Below are 20,823 nucleotides of genomic sequence, written 5' to 3'. Positions count from 1 at the left end.
AGTTGCTTTTCAAAATCTTGATTTGTAATATGATCTGCTTATAGCACATGTAGTTCTATTAGATTGCCAGAGTTTACATTTCCTTATCTCTTTGCTATGTTGTCTCCTGTGACCTTTCATTCAAATAATAGAAGCAAAGAATACAGCATTGATATTTTTACTTGACTTCTGAAAGTCAAGGATTAAAAAATGAATTATATATAATTACACATGATAGTTATTTGTAACTATCTATCCTTTTTACCTCAGGGGAATAATCAATCCATTTCCCACTTCAAAGACTATCAGATCCTCTCCTCTTCAGTGCATTCATATTGCTGAAGGGCATATGAAAGCTGTGCTATGCATAGATTCCACTGATGATCTTCTGTTCACTGGATCAAAAGGTGAGTGCAGTTAAACTATCAACATAAACTTAATGAAATCTGAGATATCTTAGACACAGGAAGATTCTTAGAGATAATCTAGCTCAGACTTCGATGTTTTACATATATACATACATGCATATGTGCATACACATATATGTACACATGCATGTGTATATATAATATATATATATATATATAGAGAGAGAGAGAGAGAGAGAGAGAGAGAAAGAGAGAGAGAGAGAGAGCAAGAAACAACTTCCTATTATATGTATGATATACTGAAAAGCCAAAAATTGAACCAGCAGTAAGTTGTTAAAGTTGTAGACCAGGTTCTTGATCATAATAATGAATAACTGCAAATATCCCTTATTTCTTTGGTACATTCCTTCCATCAATGCATATAACAACTGTAATGCATCTTAGTAGACAGTAATCATGAGTTAATATCAACAAAAATGTTCCTCACATCATGTTTGGTCCCCTGGTAATAAATTTCTGGAAATTAAACCAAATTGATCCTTGGATGGTATGTGGTCTATCTGTGGGCCCATATTCAGTTGTGCCAATTTTCTAGGACCTGAGTTCAATCTACCTCTATCAGTTGTTAGTTTTGTGGCTCTGTATCAGCCTTTTAAAATGTCTAGACCACTTTTCTCACCTATAAAATGAGGGAGTAGAATCAATGGCATCCAGATGATAAATCTGTCATCCTATGAGCAACCCAAATTTCTCTTAAGTGAAACAAGTGTTTCCCTGATTGAGAATGACATCGACAAGTGATTAGTTATCCTGCCTAATATAGAAAGCAAGTAAGAGGTTCTTAGGAGCTTTCATCCACCTTGTGAGTTTAGGAACAAGGTAGGGAAAAATCCAGACAGAAGGAACCTGACATCAAGTACTTGAAATACAATTATTTTGCAGGATTTTAGGAGACAACAATTTTATAATGTAATATTATACATAGAACTTCTAGAAATAAGCAAATGTACATTATGGAGAATATTACATAAATTTCTACATTTTTGAACCCAAATAAGCAGTCTCAACCCTATATTTTTTCCTGGAGCTGGGGTCAATCAGCTTCAAATAAATGGAAACCATTATTGTCTCCGAGGACAATAACTAATAGGATTGCCGGTACAACTCTGAGAGTAATTCATGAAATTTGTAATATTTTCTTAGCTTTATTCATTTTCTTCTTGTGAGTACTGGATAATGTAGTAGATGTAATAAATTGAGGTTATTATTTGATAGTAATGAAGGGAGGAACAAGTTGTGAAGGAATAGATTCTCTATTGTCATAAAATACCATTTGATTTGTTTTTGTTTTAAGACAAATTTCTATGTCATTCAGGCTGGAAATGCAACAGTCACTCATGGGTCGACTCCCACTGATTATAAGTATTAGAGTGTTGACCCACTCTATTTCTGATTTGATCTGATCTGGTTTACCTTTCCTTTAAGGAACTGACATTCCCCTCACTCTAAGCCCCACCATATTGGAGCTTGATTTATTATAGACATTTGATTTTCTTAGCACACTGCAACGCAGATCTCTTGGCCTCAAACATGGGTGATAGGTGTGGACCTTCACTCCCAGCTGGTATATTAAGTTAAATAAATATTTATTTAAATATTTTAAATATATAATATTTTATTATTTTATTTATGTTTATTTATATTTGAATATATTTTTAAAAATTTAAATAAATACATTTCATTGTGTCACTTAAAAACACTTCCTGACTTGAATTTATGTATTCTATTATATGTTTCTTCTCACTTTTTTTTAAAGATCGTACCTGTAAAGTATGGAATCTAGTAACTGGGCAAGAGATAATGTCACTGGGTGGTCATCCTAATAATGTTGTGTCTGTGAAATATTGCAATTACACCAGTTTAGTCTTCACTGTTTCAACATCTTACATTAAAGTTTGGGATATCAGAGATTCAGCAAAGTGTATTCGAACATTGACGTAAGTTAAAGGCAAATTTAAAATTTCTATTTTAAAAGAAGGAATAAGTATATTTTGTATAAGTACTGAGTTTCAGATTTCTTACAGCAAAGTCATATAAAGAAGTACAATTTTCTTCATTTCTGTTAAGGTCTTCAGGTCAAGTTATGACTGGTGATGCCTGCTCTACAAGTACTAACCGTACGGTAACTATTCCTTCTGGAGAGAATCAGATCAATCAAATTGCACTCAACCCAAGTGGCACTTTTCTTTATGCAGCTTCTGGAAATGCAGTGAGAATGTGGGACCTGAAGAGGTATATATTAAAAATGATAATAACTTTTGTCTATAATTGTGCTTAAAGTTGCAAATTGCAGCAATTTCTCATTTGCTTATAGTAATCTTGTGTTAATAGGCAAGACATCTAGGTGGCTCAGTGGATAGAGTACTGACCTTGAAGGCAGGAGGAAGGAGTTCAAATGTGACCCCAGACACTTGACACTAGCTAGTTGTCTGTCCTTGGGCACTGATTGCCTTGCATCCAGAGTCATCTCCAGTCATCCTAATCCCTATGGTTCCTGATCCACTAGACCCAGATGGCTCTGGAGGAGAAATTGAGGCTGGTGACTTAGCACAGCAGCCCCTCATCAAATCTAATTCATGTCCTTGCCATGATATCATCTCTTCCCTGATGTCATGATCTACTTCAAGAATGAAGGACAAACATTATTATTGTGTTATAAGTAGTACTAATATTAATATCCTGCCACAGATGAAGAAATTCAGAAGAGCCCACGATCACATCTAGAAAGCAGTTGAGCTCTGGTTCTAACCAAATTCTTTTGATTCCAAATGTTTCTAGGTGTTGCAACTGTCAGTTGCTAAGGTCTCAAATTCACTTATAAAAGCCTATTTAAGAGATGTTGATCATATTCATTTTATAGCAAGATAGATGCAACAGACTTTCTCAGTGACATGCAAGAGAGGGAAGCACTAATAAATTTTACAGTGAAAGCCTCACTCCAAGACAGCAAGTGATCTTTTGTTTTCCAATTATATTCAATAAGAGTTTCTACCTATCATTTTTTGTTAGGGTTTTGAATTTTACACACTTCCCCCCCCCCACAGAAAGCAATCTTATAATCTTTACATTAAGCAATCTGATATAAATTATACATATAAAATCATGTTTAACAGATTTCCAAATTACTCATGTTGTGAGAGAATATTCAAAGAAAAAGGGAAAATCACAAGAAAGAAAAAAAGAAATTTTAAAAATTGAAATTAGTATGCTTCAATCTGCATTCAGATTCCATTCAGCTAATTTTTGATGAAGGAACTCAATATTTCAATTAAGTTAGGGTCTTTGGTTATGGTTAGCACTATAGTTAATTTATTAGACTTAAGATCATTGTTTGTATTATTTTAGTTCTTAGTTTTCTTTTATCAATACCAGATTATAAGACAATAGGATTAGTAATAGTTAGCATTTAGAATTAATGGGTCATATAGTACAGCCCCCTTATTTTACAGAAGAAGAAACTAAAATTACATGTCCAAACTAGGAATCAACAAAATCCAATATTTGAACCCAATTTCTGTGTTCTTTCCAATAAATTTTCAATAATAATTGAAATAATTAATTAATATTGGAATTAACCAGCTTTGGTATTCATTTCCCAAGTTTACTTCCTTTCCTAACTCTTCCTTTAAATATAACATTTTTATATTCAATTATAAAGAGTGTCATGGAGGTTTAGAATCAGAAGCAAAAATTATTAGAGTCCAATCTTTTGAATTTAGGGAAAAAATATTCAATGAAAATCTTTATCAAATCACATTTAGAATTTTTAATGCAGAGAATTTCCCCCACCACTGAGTAGTAGATAATGTTGTAAAGTTTTTATTTAAATGGATAATGTGATCTCTGAAGTTTGTCCTAATGTTGAGGTTCTGGAATTATTCAAATTACTTTTCTTTCCTTTTGTCTTTTTTTTTTTTTTTTTTTTTTACTTTCAGGTTTCAGTCAACAGGAAAGTTAACTGGTCATCTGGGCCCTGTTATGTGCCTTACTGTGGATCAAATTTCTAATGGGCAGGACTTGATCATCACTGGTTCCAAAGATCACTACATTAAGGTGTGTACATACACACAAATATCCTTTTCTATTTTTTTTTTTTGTTTTTGACATTTGAAAAGTGTCTTTTCTTCTTTTCTTCATCTTTCTTCTTCCCATGCCCAGAATATTCCCCAAATGTGACAACTATGAAAGGCCTAGAATAGATTGCTTATTGTGTTATAACTTTTTAGTACTGATACTTCTGGAAGTCTCTGGGAACTTTTCAGGTTACTTAAACTGGGCAAAGCCCACCAGGACTTTAGATAATAGTAACTTGAATTTCTATAATCTTTATAGGTTTTCAAAGCTCTTGCCTCACAACCAACCTTCTCCATTTTATTGATTTTACCTTTCTAGTTCTCAATTCTATATTCATCTTTGACTGAATAAATTGTAAACTGTAACACTAAGTTAAAATTTCATGACATGAGAGGAAATGAATAGGTTGACAGTGAACATTTATTTCAATAAAAATTTATTAAGCTTTCACTATATACAGGGTATCCACATCTTTCCTATTTCCTGTTTCCCAAAAGTTCTTCAATTCTTTATATAACAAAGCTCCAAATTCTTATTCCTATGACACTGGAAATGTTGCTGATCCTCCTCCTCTTAGCATTAAAATGGTCTTTAATAACAGTAAAGTCATTTCCTGTTGGTGAATATGTCCATATTTGATTATTAAGACATTATAGGTGGTTTTCTTTAGAGTTCATTGGATGAGAAGGCATATGACATGTGAAAAGTGGTGAAATCTAGTTAAAAGTCATAAGTGAACCTAACTCTCCCACAAAAATTCCAGCAAAGATCTAAAAAAAGACACAAGTTGAATACTATAATGGTGAAGAAATCAAAAAAAGAAACAGTTGGGACAGCTAGGTCGTGCACTGGATGGAGCACTGGCCCTGTATTCAAGGAGCCTCAGACAATTAATAATGACCTAGCTGTGTGACCTTGGGTAAGTCACTTACCCCCATTGCCTTGCAAAAACTAAAAAAAGAAACAAAGGAAAAAATCATTCAATCCAGAGCTACATGACAAGAAGCAACAGGCACTGGAAGAAGAGTGACTAGCTACATGACTTCAACTAAATAGGTTGACACTTGAATCAACATTCTGACCAGGAGTGCAAAAGAAGGGCAAGGAATCTGAATCAGAGCCTTGACTATTGACACTAAAACCTGTCAATATCTCTATATGTAGAGAAATCAAGAATTAGAAGACAGCAACAGGAGCCCAAGAACCCAAGAATTCAAGGTCAAGTCTAACCCTTTGAAATGGGCAGAAAGGAGATAAGTTGCTTCTGGTACAAAGTTCCAAACTAAAAACTGAGAATGAATATATGAGTAGAAAGAAGAAAATACCAGACATAATGGAAAAATACAAACTTATAAAGACGGAAACTCAATAATGACTGAAAGAAATTAAAAAATGAAATTGGACTTGAAGTAAGAAAACGGGGAGAGGAAGAAATGAAGGGGGAATAAAAGGCAGAAAATCTGAACCAAGTAGTGGAATCCCTGAGGGAAAAAAAAATAGAATGACTCAATCAGACTCTATGAATGAAAGGAAAATATTAGAATCACCACAAAGTTCATAATGATTATCAATTGACCTGAAAAGCAGGTCAAGGAAAGATAATAGAAAAGCCATCAAACTCCCTGAAATTCACATATTTTTTAAAATCATAAATGAAAATTGCCTTGGATATTAGAACCAGGGTGTAAAATAAAAATACCAAAATTTTACCACTTACCCCCTATAAAGAAATCCTAAAATGATAATACCAGTAATGTCAGAATCAAAATCTATGAAATAAATTAGATTTAACAAGAGTCAAAAGTAAATGAATAGTAAGTAAAATTTCTGAGAATACTACAAAACAATTTGGCAGAAATTAGCTTTAGACCAGCATTCTATATTATTTGTTTTCAGTAATATCCTCCAAATAGGTACAGGTGGTTGTTTAGTAAGTTGTGTCCAACTCTTTGTAACTCCACTTAGGGTTTCTTGACCAAGGGTTTCTTGACCAAGATACTAGTGTTGTTTGCCATTTCCTTTTCCAACTCATTTTACAAGACAAATGGGGTTAAACTTGCTCATGGTCATACAAGACCTAGATTAAAAGGTAATTTTAAACAAAAAAAAAGTCATATTTTAAACAAGAAATGCCTTTCACAGCTATGTAGATAGATAAGATTGAAGGTAAAGTGGACAATTTGATTAAATAAAGATTTATGAAAACAAAATCAATGCTGTCAGAATTAGTGGGTAAATAGGTGACAAAAACACTCTTTGCAGCTCATAAAAAATCTTAATACCTATGATGTATAGAGAATTTGAGAGTTGAAACAGACCTCAGAGGCAATTTAAACTAATTCATAAGTGAAAGGAACATTAATTATAACATAACTGATCATTTAGTCTTTTCTTGAAGACTTTGAAAAGGGGCAAACTCCTCGGTTCTACATTTGAATAGTTCTATCATTAGGAATTTTTTTCCCTGATATTTTCTGCCTGTTGTTTCCAATTTTGCCCTCTAGAGTCAAATGAAATAAATATAATCTCTTTTCCACCAATAAATAAATAAATAATCCTTCAATATTTTAAAATAATTGTATTAAAATTGTATTAAAATAATTTTTATTTTAAAAAAGTAAAATTTGTTCTTAATTTGCAGGCCATTGCAAAAACATGTGACAGGTTGGATTTGGAATAATATACCAGCCACTGTCCTTGATTACAATGATTGTAATAATCCTTTTCTTTTTTGGGGGAGGGTTGTAAGGCAGTGGGGTTAAGTGACTTGTCAAGGTTACACAGCTAGGTAATTATTAAGTGTCTGAGGCCGAATTTGAACTGACTTCAGGGCCAGTGATCTATCCACTGCGCCACCTAGTTGCCTGCAACAATCCTTTTCAATCCTGGATTTATTAGCTATACCTTGTAGATTTTTAATCATCTACAGATTTGATAAGCATATTATCTCTGTTATCAAGTCATTGATATCAAGTACACAGGGACAAACACAGAACCCTCTACTGGAGAACTCCAGCTATATTGACATTTTACCATTAACACCTTCTCTTTGAGACTGAACAACCAATTAGTTCTAAATCCATCTGATTGTATTATCATCTTATCCATACACTTTCCTATTTTTTTCACAAGAATCAAATAAAATATTTTATCCAATTTGCTAAAATCTAGGTAAACTATATTATTTCACAGTATTGCCCATACCAACTTGTTTAATAATTTAACTATCAGAAAGGAAATGTGGTTAGTATGGCATGATGTTTGTTAACTATCACTTTCGTGATCAATTCCAAATTTTACCATAAATCAACATTGATTGTTTCTTACAAGCCTTCACTTTCTCAAGGAGGGAGCTCAGCTGAGGCAGAAATCCCAAATACACATTCAAATGCAAGTCATTGCACAATTTCCTCTGTTCTTTACTGATGATATTTTCAGCTTTAATTCTTTAAACAAATGTGGTGCTTTTACCTCAGACCAAAGCACCTGGTTAAAACTTACAACTATTTGTCACCAATTTAATAATTTGACAATTTCACTCAAATTACTTTGTTTATCTCAACAATATCATAGTCACCTTTTCTTTTGCTAAGTACCAATTTCCTATTACATCATTCTGTTCCATTCATCATTTCCCAGCATTTAGAACTTGGTAGGTGCTTTAATAAAAACTTAATGACTGCTTACAGTTCACTAACTCAGTTTACATAACCTTCTAATTGTTTCACTTATTTCTTATTTATCTTTGCTTTTTTTTCTCATCAACTTTTTTTCCTGTTCTTCTTTTCTAAAATTCCTTGATTCTCCTTTATTTTCCTTGATCTTGGTTCTTCTTTAACATAGAAATAGAATGTAGACCAGCATCTTGTCCTGAAATTTTTTCTTCTTCAAATTTTCTTCATTTGCTCCCAAATTTCTCCTCCCTGAATTCCATCTCTGACCTACCTCAGTAGTCCAAACCTCTCTAACATATCTATGTGGTTTCTTTTTCTGTCTTCAGATGTGTTGTTGTTTTTTTCATTCTTCTACATGACCTTTTCCCACAGAAGTAGGAAGCAGAGAAAAATAAGCAGAGATAATTAATCAAAGGATACAAATAAGAAGAAAGAATCTATTAACCACAGGAAAAAAAATTTCCAAATGAAAAGTGATAAAAGAAATGTAAATTAAAACAACCATTAAATTATATATCATCGCATCAGATTGCTTAAAATACTGAAAAAAAATGAAAACGGTAATTGTTGGAAAGATTTTGGGAGAATGAGCACACTCATATAGCTGTTAAATAGGTCAGTCATTCTGAGAAACATCTTGTGACCAAAAAAACCCCACTAAAATGTATTCCCTTTGACTTTGATACCCTTACTAAACATGTGTTCCAAAGAGATGAACAAAAAGGGAAAGGATTTTTAGCGCAAATACATTTCTAACAGCACTTTTGGTATTAGCAAAGAATTAGAACAAAATAAGTGTTCATTGAATTTGATCAGCTGATCAAAAGTATATGAAGTATTTGATTTTATGAAATATTTGTCATGAAATGTCAAAAAAGAAAAAAAATCAGAGAAATCTGAATACTGATGCCAAGGGAAGTGAGCAGAATAATTTTGTGATAACTTGTTTAGAAATACTACTGTGGGAGCAGCTAGGTGGTGCTGTGGATAGAGCACCAGCCCTGGAGTCAGGAGTACCTGGGTTCAAATCCGGTCTCAGACACTTAATAATTACCTAGCTGTGTGGCCTTGGGCAAGCCACTTAACCCCATTTGCCTTGCAAAAAAAAAAAAAGTAAAAAAAATACTATTGTGTCATAAGAATTGTTAATGCAGCGACTAAGCCCAGAACCCAGAAAGCAGATGATAAATCATGATTCTCACCAGAATATTGAGAATCAAGAGGCAAAAAGGTGATAAACTAAGATGAGAGAAATGTAAGAAAAATAAAAAAGGGAAGAAAAGAACATCAGTAAACAAAAAACAAAAAGGAAGTTCAGAAAGGAACACAAGAATCCAGGGCAGGTTGAAACTACAATGTTAAATTTGAGTTATAAAAAAAAAAACAACTAAAAAAATTGTACATAATAGGCACTGATTATTTTATATAATTTTTTGTTCATTATGTTTTGAAATGTTTAAATTCATAATAAAAAATTAAAAATATCTTTGGATTCCCTCAGAAGTTGCCTAAAAACTAGAACTGAGTTTATTCTTATTCTTATTCTTTATTCTCCATGTTAAATTCCTTTATGCTGATCATTTTATGGAAATATATTTATTTTAGAGTAGAAACAGTGTAAAGACAGCCTTCAAGTCAGGAAGGGTGGCTTTAAATACCACTACTGACAGAAATTGCCTGTATGATTCTGCACAAGTCATTTAACCTCTCACTGTTCCTACCCTAAGTCTAAATAACAGAGCCAGATACATTGTTAGATGTACCCTTTCTTGGAAATTCTCTATTCTAATGAAGTAGTTATCTAGTTCAAAAGAAAACTATTGTTACTTAACATTAGACATGTTCAACCCTTTTCTTTCTGTTGTTTTAGATGTTTGATGTAACTGAAGGGGCTCTTGGAACTGTAAGCCCTACTCACAATTTTGAGCCCCCTCATTATGATGGTATTGAAACCCTTACTATACAAGGGGACAATCTTTTCAGTGGATCCAGAGACAATGGAATAAAGAAATGGGATTTGTCTCAAAAAGATCTTCTTCAGGTAATATAGGACTTTTGAATGCTATGAAAGCTACACTAAAAAGTAATGGTCTGTTTCCCACAACTTCTGTATACAATTTCTACATAAAGAAATTTTAAGGATCCTCTAAATCAGGGCTTATTATAATGATATATTTATTCCAGTTCACAAAATATTCAGTTAAAACAAAATGTGAATTTTATAAAAGTGCTGAACTGCTTTGCAATACTTCACATAATCCTTAATTTAACATTCTAAGATGCAGAATAATGGCTACATCTTACATTTATAAGATCCAAATTGGAATGATTTGATATATTGACTTGTGGATATTAATTTGGCAATAATATCCTAAGAATAGTATGCTATAGTGGAAACCATATTCTGACTTCTGTCCCCATTAGGCTGGTTTATCTTTTAAAATTTATTGGAAACATCTTTGAGAACATGGGACTAAAGGCTCAGGTTGTTGGCATCATTTCCTGATTTAGTGGAATATAAAATTGCATTAGGAGTTTCAGGCATTGTCTTCACTGGTGGAAAACAATTGACAACTTAAGCAGGGGAGTTTTTCTCAACTGAATCAACTTGAGGTATCTTCAATGAATAGCTTTATTGAATATCTTTTTCCTGTGTTAGCTAAGTAAATCTTTGTTTAATGTTGAGTGACTTATGAGAGTCTCATTTAGTTCCAGTATCTAACTAGTACTTATAGGGAACTGACCTTAACCATTCATGGCCAGCCCAGCACCATGGTATAGCACAGATTCTTAAACTGAGGTCCAGAAATTTTTTTAAATATGTATATCTTTTGTAACTTGTTTCAACATAATTGTTATCCTAGGTAATATATGCATTTTATTTTATGCATTTTAAAGTATTTTTCTGAAAAGAGGTCCTCAGGTTTCTTAAGACTTCCACAGGGATCCATAACCCAAAGATTAAGAATTCCTGATACATCAGAAAGAGCATTGGACTTGCAGCTAAAAGTCCCTAGGTTTGAATTCTGGCTCACCAGATTCTGGCAAGAATACTCAATCTGCAAAGTAGGAATAATAATGACTACCTATTTTGTTTTCATGAGGTTCAAATGAGATAATATATGTAAACTACTAAAGTGCTATGAAAATATATCACATATAAGCTTAATTATATGGGTCCAAAGACACCAAAACTTCATAATTTTTTTCCCAACTAGTTCAAAAAGTTCATATTTACTCTTGACAGCTAAGTGGTATAGGGATAGAGAACTAGACTTGGACTTAGTAAGACCTGAGTTCAAATCTAGTCTCAAGACATTTACCAGCTGTATAACCTTGGGCAAGTCACTTTACCTCTGTTGGCTTCCATTTCCTCATCTGTAAAATATGGGTAGTAGCCGCACCTACCTCTCTGGTTTGTTGTGAGAATAAAAAAACATAGTAATTATAAATAGCTTAGCATAGTGCCTGTCGCATAGTAGTAAGCACTATAGAATGTTGCTTCAAGTGATATTATTGTCCATTAACCCCCCCGATCTTTTACTCATAAGTTACTGTAAAGCACACCATGTACAGTCAATGTATTTTAACCCAACTATAGGACTTCACATTTATTTCCATCAAATCTAAGCTCTTAACATTCAACCCATAATTTTTATCCCACAAGATATTTTTGATTCATGATTCTCTTATGCAACAGTAACTTTGCTTTCCATTTCTGTTTCAAATGCAAAATCATTTCTTCTATTCATTCATTTTACAGTTAAGGAAATATTATGTGACATTTTCTTAGAGTTACTTATGGTATTGATAAGGTAAGTGTTAGAGGTAGGATTTAAGTCCAAGTCTTTTTGATAGTAAGGATGTTTTCCATATTCAATTTAATATTTTGTTTCTCAAAGACTGATTATCAGCAATTATTAATAGATGGAATGAATCTAGCACAGGATTTTTAAATAGTTGTCCAAGATTTTATACAGAGCCAGAATTTGGATTGAGGTTCTTTGACACCAAGTCTAGCATTATTTCTATTACACCATACTGATTCTTGCTTAGGCAAACGAATCTTTGCTATTTTAACACATAAAGATTGAATGAAAGCATTGCCAGAAACATGAGGACATAGGAAAAAGAATTTTGTATGCTTTTTGATTAGTCACTGCACTCTTTGAGAACAATTCTAAAATGAAGAATTTTAGGGCTAGATGATTTAAAAGAAAAACAGCACTTTGAATTACAGAATGATAATCTGAAGACATCCTTGTGAGTAGGCTCAGACAATAGGCTGAATAAAATTAATAACAATCTATAGAAACAGAAAATCCTATATTTAAAAAAAATTTTGCAAGTAGAAGATGGAGAAGATGATGTACCATGATCTTTTAAAATTTATTTTTTTGCCTCCATCTTTTATAGTATGATAAAGTGAAGAACCTGCCACTCTTATAGATGGTAACTGGTCTGTAACGCAAGCACCTTAGAAGGTTGCCTGGATGTAGTAATTCATCTTAAATGATCTATAGTTACTACTCAGTCATAACTGCTGGAATTTATCAGAGACATAATTTGAACCAAGGTCTTCCTTACTCCACAGCCAGACCTTTATCTATTGTATAATATACTCTTAATAAAGTTCTATCACCCATAATGTGAGAAAATTATAGTCCTACTGTACTTTCTACAAATTAAACCCTTCTGTATTACATTCAGTTTTGGATGCTGTGTTTTAAAGGAGACAACAGACAAACCTGGTTATATCTAAACAAGAGATTTTCAAGATTGTTAGAGGACTGGTAGCAAGGCTCATTTAAAGTATCTGTATGTACCAGGGCTGTTAATTTGGAAAAGCAAGGATTTGACTGGAGAAATATTTGTCCCTGGATATTTGAAGGCATGTCTTATGGAAGACAGATTTAAATGTTTTGCTTGGACTGTGGGTAGACCTGGGAACAATGGGTAAAAGTTGAAAAGAGAGAGAGAGAGAGAGAGACACACACACACACACACACAGAGACACAAAATAGGTTAGCTCTCTAACTTTGAAGAACAGTGGACATCAGATCTCTGGAGCTAGAGGACCTGAGTTCAGAATTTACCTCTGATACTACCTCTGTGACCTCTGCCAATTAACTTCTCTGAACCTTAGTTGCTTTGGGGTAAAATGAGGAAATTAGACTAAATGACCTCTGAAATCTTTAAATATATGATCTCCTTAGCCCATAGTAACTGTAATCCTATTTTTATGAACAAAGCTCATTGTCATACCATCATTGGAAAATAAATTACAAAAGATATATTTTTCTTTATTTAGATCTATTTTTTATATAAGAGGAGGATTGGGACACACTCCATTTATATTCTGGTCTCTCCATTTCCCCCCTCCAGCAAGTCCCAAATGCACACAAGGATTGGGTCTGCGCCTTGGGCATAGTTCCAGGGTATCCTATTCTTCTCAGTGGCTGCAGAGGGGGCATATTGAAATTATGGAATGTGGATACATTTGTACCAGTTGGAGAAATGAAGGGTCATGATAGTCCCATAAATGCCATTTGTGTCAATACTACACAGATTTTTACTGCAGCTGAGTAAGTCCATTTTCTATATGATTTTCTATGTATTATTTATATCATGTCTAATCCTCACACATTTTATAACATGTTTTTTCTCAAACCTAGAAAATTAATTTTTCCTGCAACTTATATAATCACTCTGATCTCTGTTTTAAGATTTCTTTATGATATCTCATTTATCTCTGAAGGGGAATACATTTTCTTTCATTAAATCGAAATAGTGCATTACATTTTTTTATTATACATTTGTTCTTTTCATTAAGTTTTTCAGTGAATTTTTTATCTTGGTAATTAAAAATGATTCAGGGATTCCTACTTTTTGAAGATAACAGCCCTGTCACTTCTTTATATATAAATTATCCCTAATGACATGTACATGGACAAGTCATTTAATTTTTTCTTGCCTGTTTCCCTACATTTAAATTAAAAATATTAATAGTTCTTATAGTATAAAATAAGACAGGATTTTTGTAAATGAATATTATATTAAATTACACAATTGTGTATTATATATATTGTGCATATTATTATGGATTTCAAACATGTACTTAAATTGGAGAACTTCTCATAATGAAACTCCCTCTACAGGGTAGCAAATATTGTATAACTTATTTTCTTAGAGTTACTTATGGTATTGATAGAGTAGGTAGTTAGAGGTAGGACATAAATTCAGGTCTTTTAGATTCTAAGGACTTTTTATGTCCAGTTTAATATTTTGCTTCTCAATGACTGATTATTATCAATTATTAATAGGCAGAATGAATCTAGTGTAGGATTTTTCATTAACATTTATTACAAACACTTCCCCACATTATGCAGTGCATAAAATACTGCAGTAGAAATTTCAGGGGCCAATTCACTAAAATATTTATTTATATAGGATTCTATCCTAGGTATAACAATGATTGATGATTATTCTGATGTGCTGAATTCAGAAAAAAAACTTTTCTTTCTATTGAACAATGCCTACATATGAGAATTTGTTCTGCTTATACTTTTCCTATGAACTATCTTGATCTCATCATTCCTGTTATATCATGACATTTTAGAACCTTTATGTTCTTATCCCTTTTTCCAAATTATTTTTGTTGGTTCACTGCATTCTACTAAAAGTAACCAAATCTGGTTGGCATTTTACTGCCAACTATCTTCATTTGAAGATTTAGTTTTGGTTTCTAAGATTATTCAGAACCTGTGCAGAATTGAGCTTTACTTATTTTGTGATATGTAGTAGCTATTTGATAGTAAAATCTCATGATGGAGAATAGGAAATGATAGGCATAAAACCAAAAAAATCATTAAATTTACAAATATAAGATTTCAAATTGCTATAGTTATTATGACTAGATTCTGAGCCTTGTAAACAGATAACCTTATCATTGAGGTTCACTTTAACCCTTGAATTGGACATTGCTACCAATTATAGTAAATACCAAAAATACAGGACCTATAAAAAAAGATTGGGAGTATACTAAGTGATGAGAGCATTAAACCTCATACTGAAATATGAAGACTGAAGTCCATGTTTTCCTTTCACTGTCTATCTGACCACAGGCAAATCATTTGACCTAACACTGGGCTTTCTATCTTTAAAAAAAGTATCATGGGGCAGCTAGGTGGCACAGTGTATGGAGCACTGACCCTGGAATCAGGAGGACCCAAGTTCAAATGTGGTCTCAGATACTTAATATTTACCTAGCTGTGTGGTCTTGGGCAAGTCACTTAACCTCATTGCCTTGCAAAAATAAAAAAAAGTATCAGAATATATAATCACTAATATGCCTTCATAAAATTCTATAAAACATTATTAGCATTTTCTTCCCACCTCCTCTTAAGATTGTCAATTAATATTTAATATCTTCATTAGATTAGACAAAAGGAACATATTGAAGATGAATGGAAGAGTAATAACCCACAATAATGATTCTATCTATTTACTTGTCTTAGATGCTCATATTTATAATATCTTTCCTTTAAAGATACAGCCAAATTTTCTCTTTTCCTTTTCCTTGTCACTGGGTAGGTTTTACGTTAATATTTAATGCCATTTCTCAGTGGGTTGCTTGTTGACCTTTGTGTTTTGTACCATTTAATGCTTGTACATACTCATCCTTTATTTTTTCAATTGATATTTTATTTTATTTTTCCAATTACATGTTATGAAAGTTTTTCAACTTTTATCCACATGCATATGCAATTTAAATGAAATAATTTCCTTCCTCCCTCCCTTCCCACCCCCCCTTTCAACAGCAAACAGTCAGGTAACTAGGTATATACTCATCCTTGTTACTGTTAATATACTTGATTTTGGGGTCCTCTCTATCCACAACTTTCCTGAGGGTTAAGATTTATTTAATTTTAGTCTTTTTATCCCAATTCCTAGCACAAAATAGACATATAAACATTTTTAAGCACAATGATGATACTGTTGTAAGAATTTTTGTAAGAACTTAAATTGATTTTAATTCATTTTTTACCAAATTTCTCATGTGCCTCAACTTTTGGTCTTCTTGTTCAGTTAAGGGAACATAGCTGTGGACACTTTCAGGTTTCCAGGACCATGCTAGTGGAGTTGTGTCAAGTTCTACCAAATATGAAAGGATTTAAATGTATGTCTAGTTATCGGATATTGTTTTTTCTTCCTTTCCTTTACATGTGTGAAGATATATTTAAGTAGATTGGTCATCAGATGACAGATAAATCACTAGAACGTTGACCAAAAGTTCATAATGGTTAGATATTAAAGTAGGAGGATTTGTATTGCAGTCTGTGTGGAGAGAGTAAGCATGCAGATAAAATTATATATCTCTGAAGTAGCGAAGGAATGCAGATTTCAAAAATAATTGTAAAACAGTGATTGTTGAGAAGAATAGCTGACAAAAATTCAAAAGAATCTCGATCTTTTCTTTACCTAACTTTACTGTATGCATATATTTATTTATTTTTGTATTTTCTCAGTGATCATACGGTGAGGATTTGGAAGGCACACAGTTTGCAAGATGGTCACATCTCTGACATAGGAGACCCCAATGAAGATGTTACCCTTAATTAAACACAAATTTAGATAATCATTAAATATAAAACTGTGATAAGATTCTGTGTACTCTTGTACTCTGCCGTATATTAGGCAAGCAGTTTAAATGAAATTAACTGGAAACACATCCTAACTAAATTGCTAAATATATAAGTTGTATCCACTTTATAGAACACACAAACACATACACAATATTTAATAAATGCTTGTGGCTTAATATTTACCCTATGTTTAAAAAAAAACCCTTGATAATTATTTGATCTGTTTTTCATTGCATAACAGTCATGGTATAGAATTTGAAACTGGAAAATACAGTGCAAAATACTTAACTGATTTTCTTATGGTAATATACTGGAAATGTTAATGAAATTATTCTCCCTGATGTATATGATGTTTCTTGAAATAAAATTTACCTTAATGTATTAACTAAGACTACTAAATAATTTCTCTTAATGTTAGCCTTTTCCCCTTATTGACCAAAGTTGTTTAGCTGTATTATCCTCTGTGCTCAGGACTGAAATATTATTAGATTGCTTCTTTTTTGTTCTTAGTGCTGTTCATACCTTCTGAGGTGAAAAAAGTATGTTCTAACAGAAAATATTAATCTATTTTCCTATGAAGTATTTCTATTATCACTTCTTAATTTCACTTTAACAGTAAAATGTTCTTCCTTTTAATCTAATTTTTATATATTCTGCTACAACATTTTAAATGTGTTACATTTCCAAACCTTGACAGTTAAAAATGAGAAACACATCTGTAGTGGGGAGAGTTTTTGTAAATAGATGAAGTGTAAAGAAAGATTACTTTCCATTGTGCCTGTATGAATTTTTAAATGTTATAGAATGGATAATGAAAAAGGGTGTATAATTTATCCAAAGATTTAGAATTTTAATTTGTAAATGCTGTCAATTTAAAGTTTTATGTAAGTCAATATTTTAAAATACTCTTTTTGTGTTTTGCTGTATGTTTTGCTGAAAAGATTCTTGTAAATGAAAGCCTGGGCAGAACTTAAATAAACTACCCATATGAATTTTTTGTCATTATTTAAGGCTTACCAGTAGATATCTTCATAACATGTTCTACCTCCAAACTACTTCTCAGCTTCATCCCTGGCATCCTATACTACTTCTTCCTAACTAATCTGAATTAAACCTATCAAGATGCTACTCTCCAGCCATATTTGTCCCATGTGGATGACCTCATCGTATTCTTTCCTGCCTGAATTCCCCTTTCCCCTCTGAAAATAGTAGTCAAAATTACTAGGCAATACTATGATGTTATGAGTTAAACTGAAATATCTGAGGAAACAAAGATTTGAGCTTTTGAGCATTGCGATTTATAAAGCAATACATGCTAATTGCATAACAAATTGGGATGGGCCAAAACAGAACAGAGAATTCAATAGACATTTACAGGACTCAAGAGATGCATAAAAAGATAAATGAAAAGGAGAAGGAAACACAAACAAAGCAAAAAAGCAAATATTAGTCAAGACTCCCAAATTGTATACAACCTATAAAGGTTGTATTACACCTGTAACCCTTGAGAACTGTATTTCTCTTAGGATAATTAAAGGGTTGAAAATAATTGAAGAAATTGGAATTAAAGGATTTGAGTATGATTGGCTCTTGTCTTTCCATTGAAGAAGACCAAGATGACATCATTATGCTTGAGACAAAAAGCTCTGATGGAAAGCAGGGGTGTTTACTCTAAATTTATGTGTCTCAGTTTCCTCTGATTTACTTTAATTTCGCTTTGCTTACAAAGCTTACACTTTCTTTGATAAAGGCATCATATGCTGGGTGGTCCTGAGCCAGTGTTTCCCACACCTTACAATCATTTGTAAAATTCTTAAGAGAGAACTTCAGAGTGTCCCAGTACTTAGAGCACATTGAGACTCTAGTTCATTAACTCAGAAGTTATTTAGAATTTAGAGGCAGAGGGTAAGAACTTATCTAGAAGGGTTAGATAACCCATACTTCAATTAACAAGGACTTAAGTAGCCTGGATGGAGAGCTAAAGGGGGGAGTATGGAAGAGAGTATGCTTGGGGTGTGGGGGGGGAATATAAAATGGTTTATGAAATGATTTGGTTTTAGATGATACTTTGACTCGAGGATTGTGTCTTTGAGGATACTTGAAAAGGGGGTAAGGTATAAAATGATCATAATTTGCTGTATTTCAGTATGCTTGAGAAGTGTATTTCTGAGTCAGAAGAGGAGAAGTTACTTTGAGGCAATGTTGCTTATCAACATTCAAGCAATCATTCTGTGATTGTACTTTGATAGTACTTTGAGTTTATTAAGCAATCAATTAATCAAGCTTTGATGGTATCTGATTAATGGTACTTGATTAATAAATAACACCAGGTGAGGAGGCACAAAGATCTATTTTATTAGAGGAAAAGAAGGGAGGATATAAACACTGAATAATCTTATTCAATAGATTTGGTCCAGAGAGGGAATAAGATACATTCCCACTTGGATTTAAAAATTTGTCCTTACTCTGCAGGGCAGGAGAGTTAGGGAAGGGGAAGAAGGGAGTGGTAAAAGGGAAGGTGAAGGTATGGGAAAATAAACTGAAAGTTAAATTGTAAAAGAAAAGTTAAAGGGGAAAGGGAATAAAAGGAGGAGGAAGAATAAGAAGGAATGAAAAAAATATAAATGGGGAATGATAGTAAGGAGAGAAACATAGAATTATTCATTTTAATTGTAATTGTGAATGGGATGAACTCTCCTATAAAATGGAAATAGCAGATTGGATTAAAAACCAATCCTACTAGGATTCTGATTTTTAATCCATTCTGCTATCTGTTGTTGGGGAGAAGCACATTTGAAGCAGAGAAATGGTAGAAGGATGGAGCAAAATATATTATGCTTCAGCTAAAATTTTTAAAAAAATCAGGCATAGTGATTCTAATCTCAGATAAAGTAAAAGCAATAATCATTTCTTAAAAGGCATCATAGGTAATGAAGCTATATCATTATTAAGCATGTATGCAACCTAGTGGTATAACATTAAGATTCCTAGAGGAAAAGCTGGGTGAATTACAAGGAGACATGGACAGCAAAATTTTAATAATGGGGGCCCTCAACCTCCATCTCTTAGAATTAGATAAATCTAACCACAAAATAAACAAGAAGGAAGTTAAGAAGGTAAATAAAATCTTAGAAAACTTAGCCAGTTTTGGTGAAGGTGCCATGTACTGCATATCTATGTCCCAGAACATAAAAACTTTATAATCAATTGCAGAAAGGCAGAAATAATAAATGCATACTTCTCAGATCATGATGCAATGAAAATTTCATGTAATAAAGGGTCATGGAAAAATAAAACAAAAATTAATTGGCACTAAACTTAATTTTAAATAATTAATAATCAAACATCAATTCAGAAATAATTATATCCAAGGAAATGATAACAAAATTATAGCAAAATTTATGAGATACAACCAAGGCTGTTTTGAGGGTAAGTTTCATATCTCTAAATGCTTATAGAATAAAACAGAGAAAGAGGAGATCAATGATTTGGGTAAGCATCTAAAAATGCTAGAAAAAAAGGACAAGTTAAAGATCCCTAATTAAATTCCAAATTAGAAATTCTGAAAATCAAGGGAGAGAGATTAACAAAATGGAAAGCAAGAAAAGGATGATAAAACTGTATACCATTTGATCCAGTATTACCACTACTAGGCTTATATCCCAAAGAGATCATTAAAAAGGGGGAAAGATCCACATGTATAAAAATATTTATAGCAGCTCTTTCCTATGTCTGAAGACAGAATTGGAAAATGTGGGAATGTTCATCAATTGGAGAATGACTGAACAAATTGTGTTATGTGAATATGTATTATTGTTCTGTGAGAAATTATGAATGGATGGACTAATGAGAAACCTAGAGAGACTTGCATGAACTGATGCTGAGTGAAGTGAGCAGAACTAGGAGAACATTGTGCACATTAACAGCAACCATTGTGTGATGATCAACTGTGATGGAATTGTCTCCTCTTAGCAGTTCAGTGACCAGAGACAATTCTAGAGGACCTGAATTGCAGAATGTCAT

The 20,823-nt window shown here is 32.6% G+C and overlaps 1 protein-coding gene across 11 annotated transcripts in view; it reads left to right on the top strand.

Moving 5' to 3' along the window:
- Positions 1–17,792, top strand: part of KIF21A (kinesin family member 21A) — a 150,425-nt gene extending 132,633 nt beyond the window's left edge. For all 11 annotated transcript variants that reach the window (XM_074194842.1, XM_074194843.1, XM_074194845.1 and 8 more), the window contains 7 exons: positions 250–386; positions 2,164–2,344; positions 2,475–2,639; positions 4,343–4,460; positions 10,026–10,196; positions 13,541–13,740; positions 16,684–17,792. In XM_074194842.1, the coding sequence (XP_074050943.1) occupies positions 250–386; positions 2,164–2,344; positions 2,475–2,639; positions 4,343–4,460; positions 10,026–10,196; positions 13,541–13,740; positions 16,684–16,777 (1,066 nt within the window). In that variant the 3' untranslated portion in view covers positions 16,778–17,792. The remainder of the gene's footprint in view (positions 1–249; positions 387–2,163; positions 2,345–2,474; positions 2,640–4,342; positions 4,461–10,025; positions 10,197–13,540; positions 13,741–16,683) is intronic.
- Positions 17,793–20,823: the final 3,031 nt, after the last annotated feature.

The sequence above is a fragment of the Macrotis lagotis genome, chromosome 7 (genome assembly GCF_037893015.1).
Source record: "Macrotis lagotis isolate mMagLag1 chromosome 7, bilby.v1.9.chrom.fasta, whole genome shotgun sequence".
NCBI lineage: Eukaryota > Metazoa > Chordata > Mammalia > Peramelemorphia > Peramelidae > Macrotis > Macrotis lagotis.
This window is presented reverse-complemented; position numbering and strand designations above follow the sequence as displayed.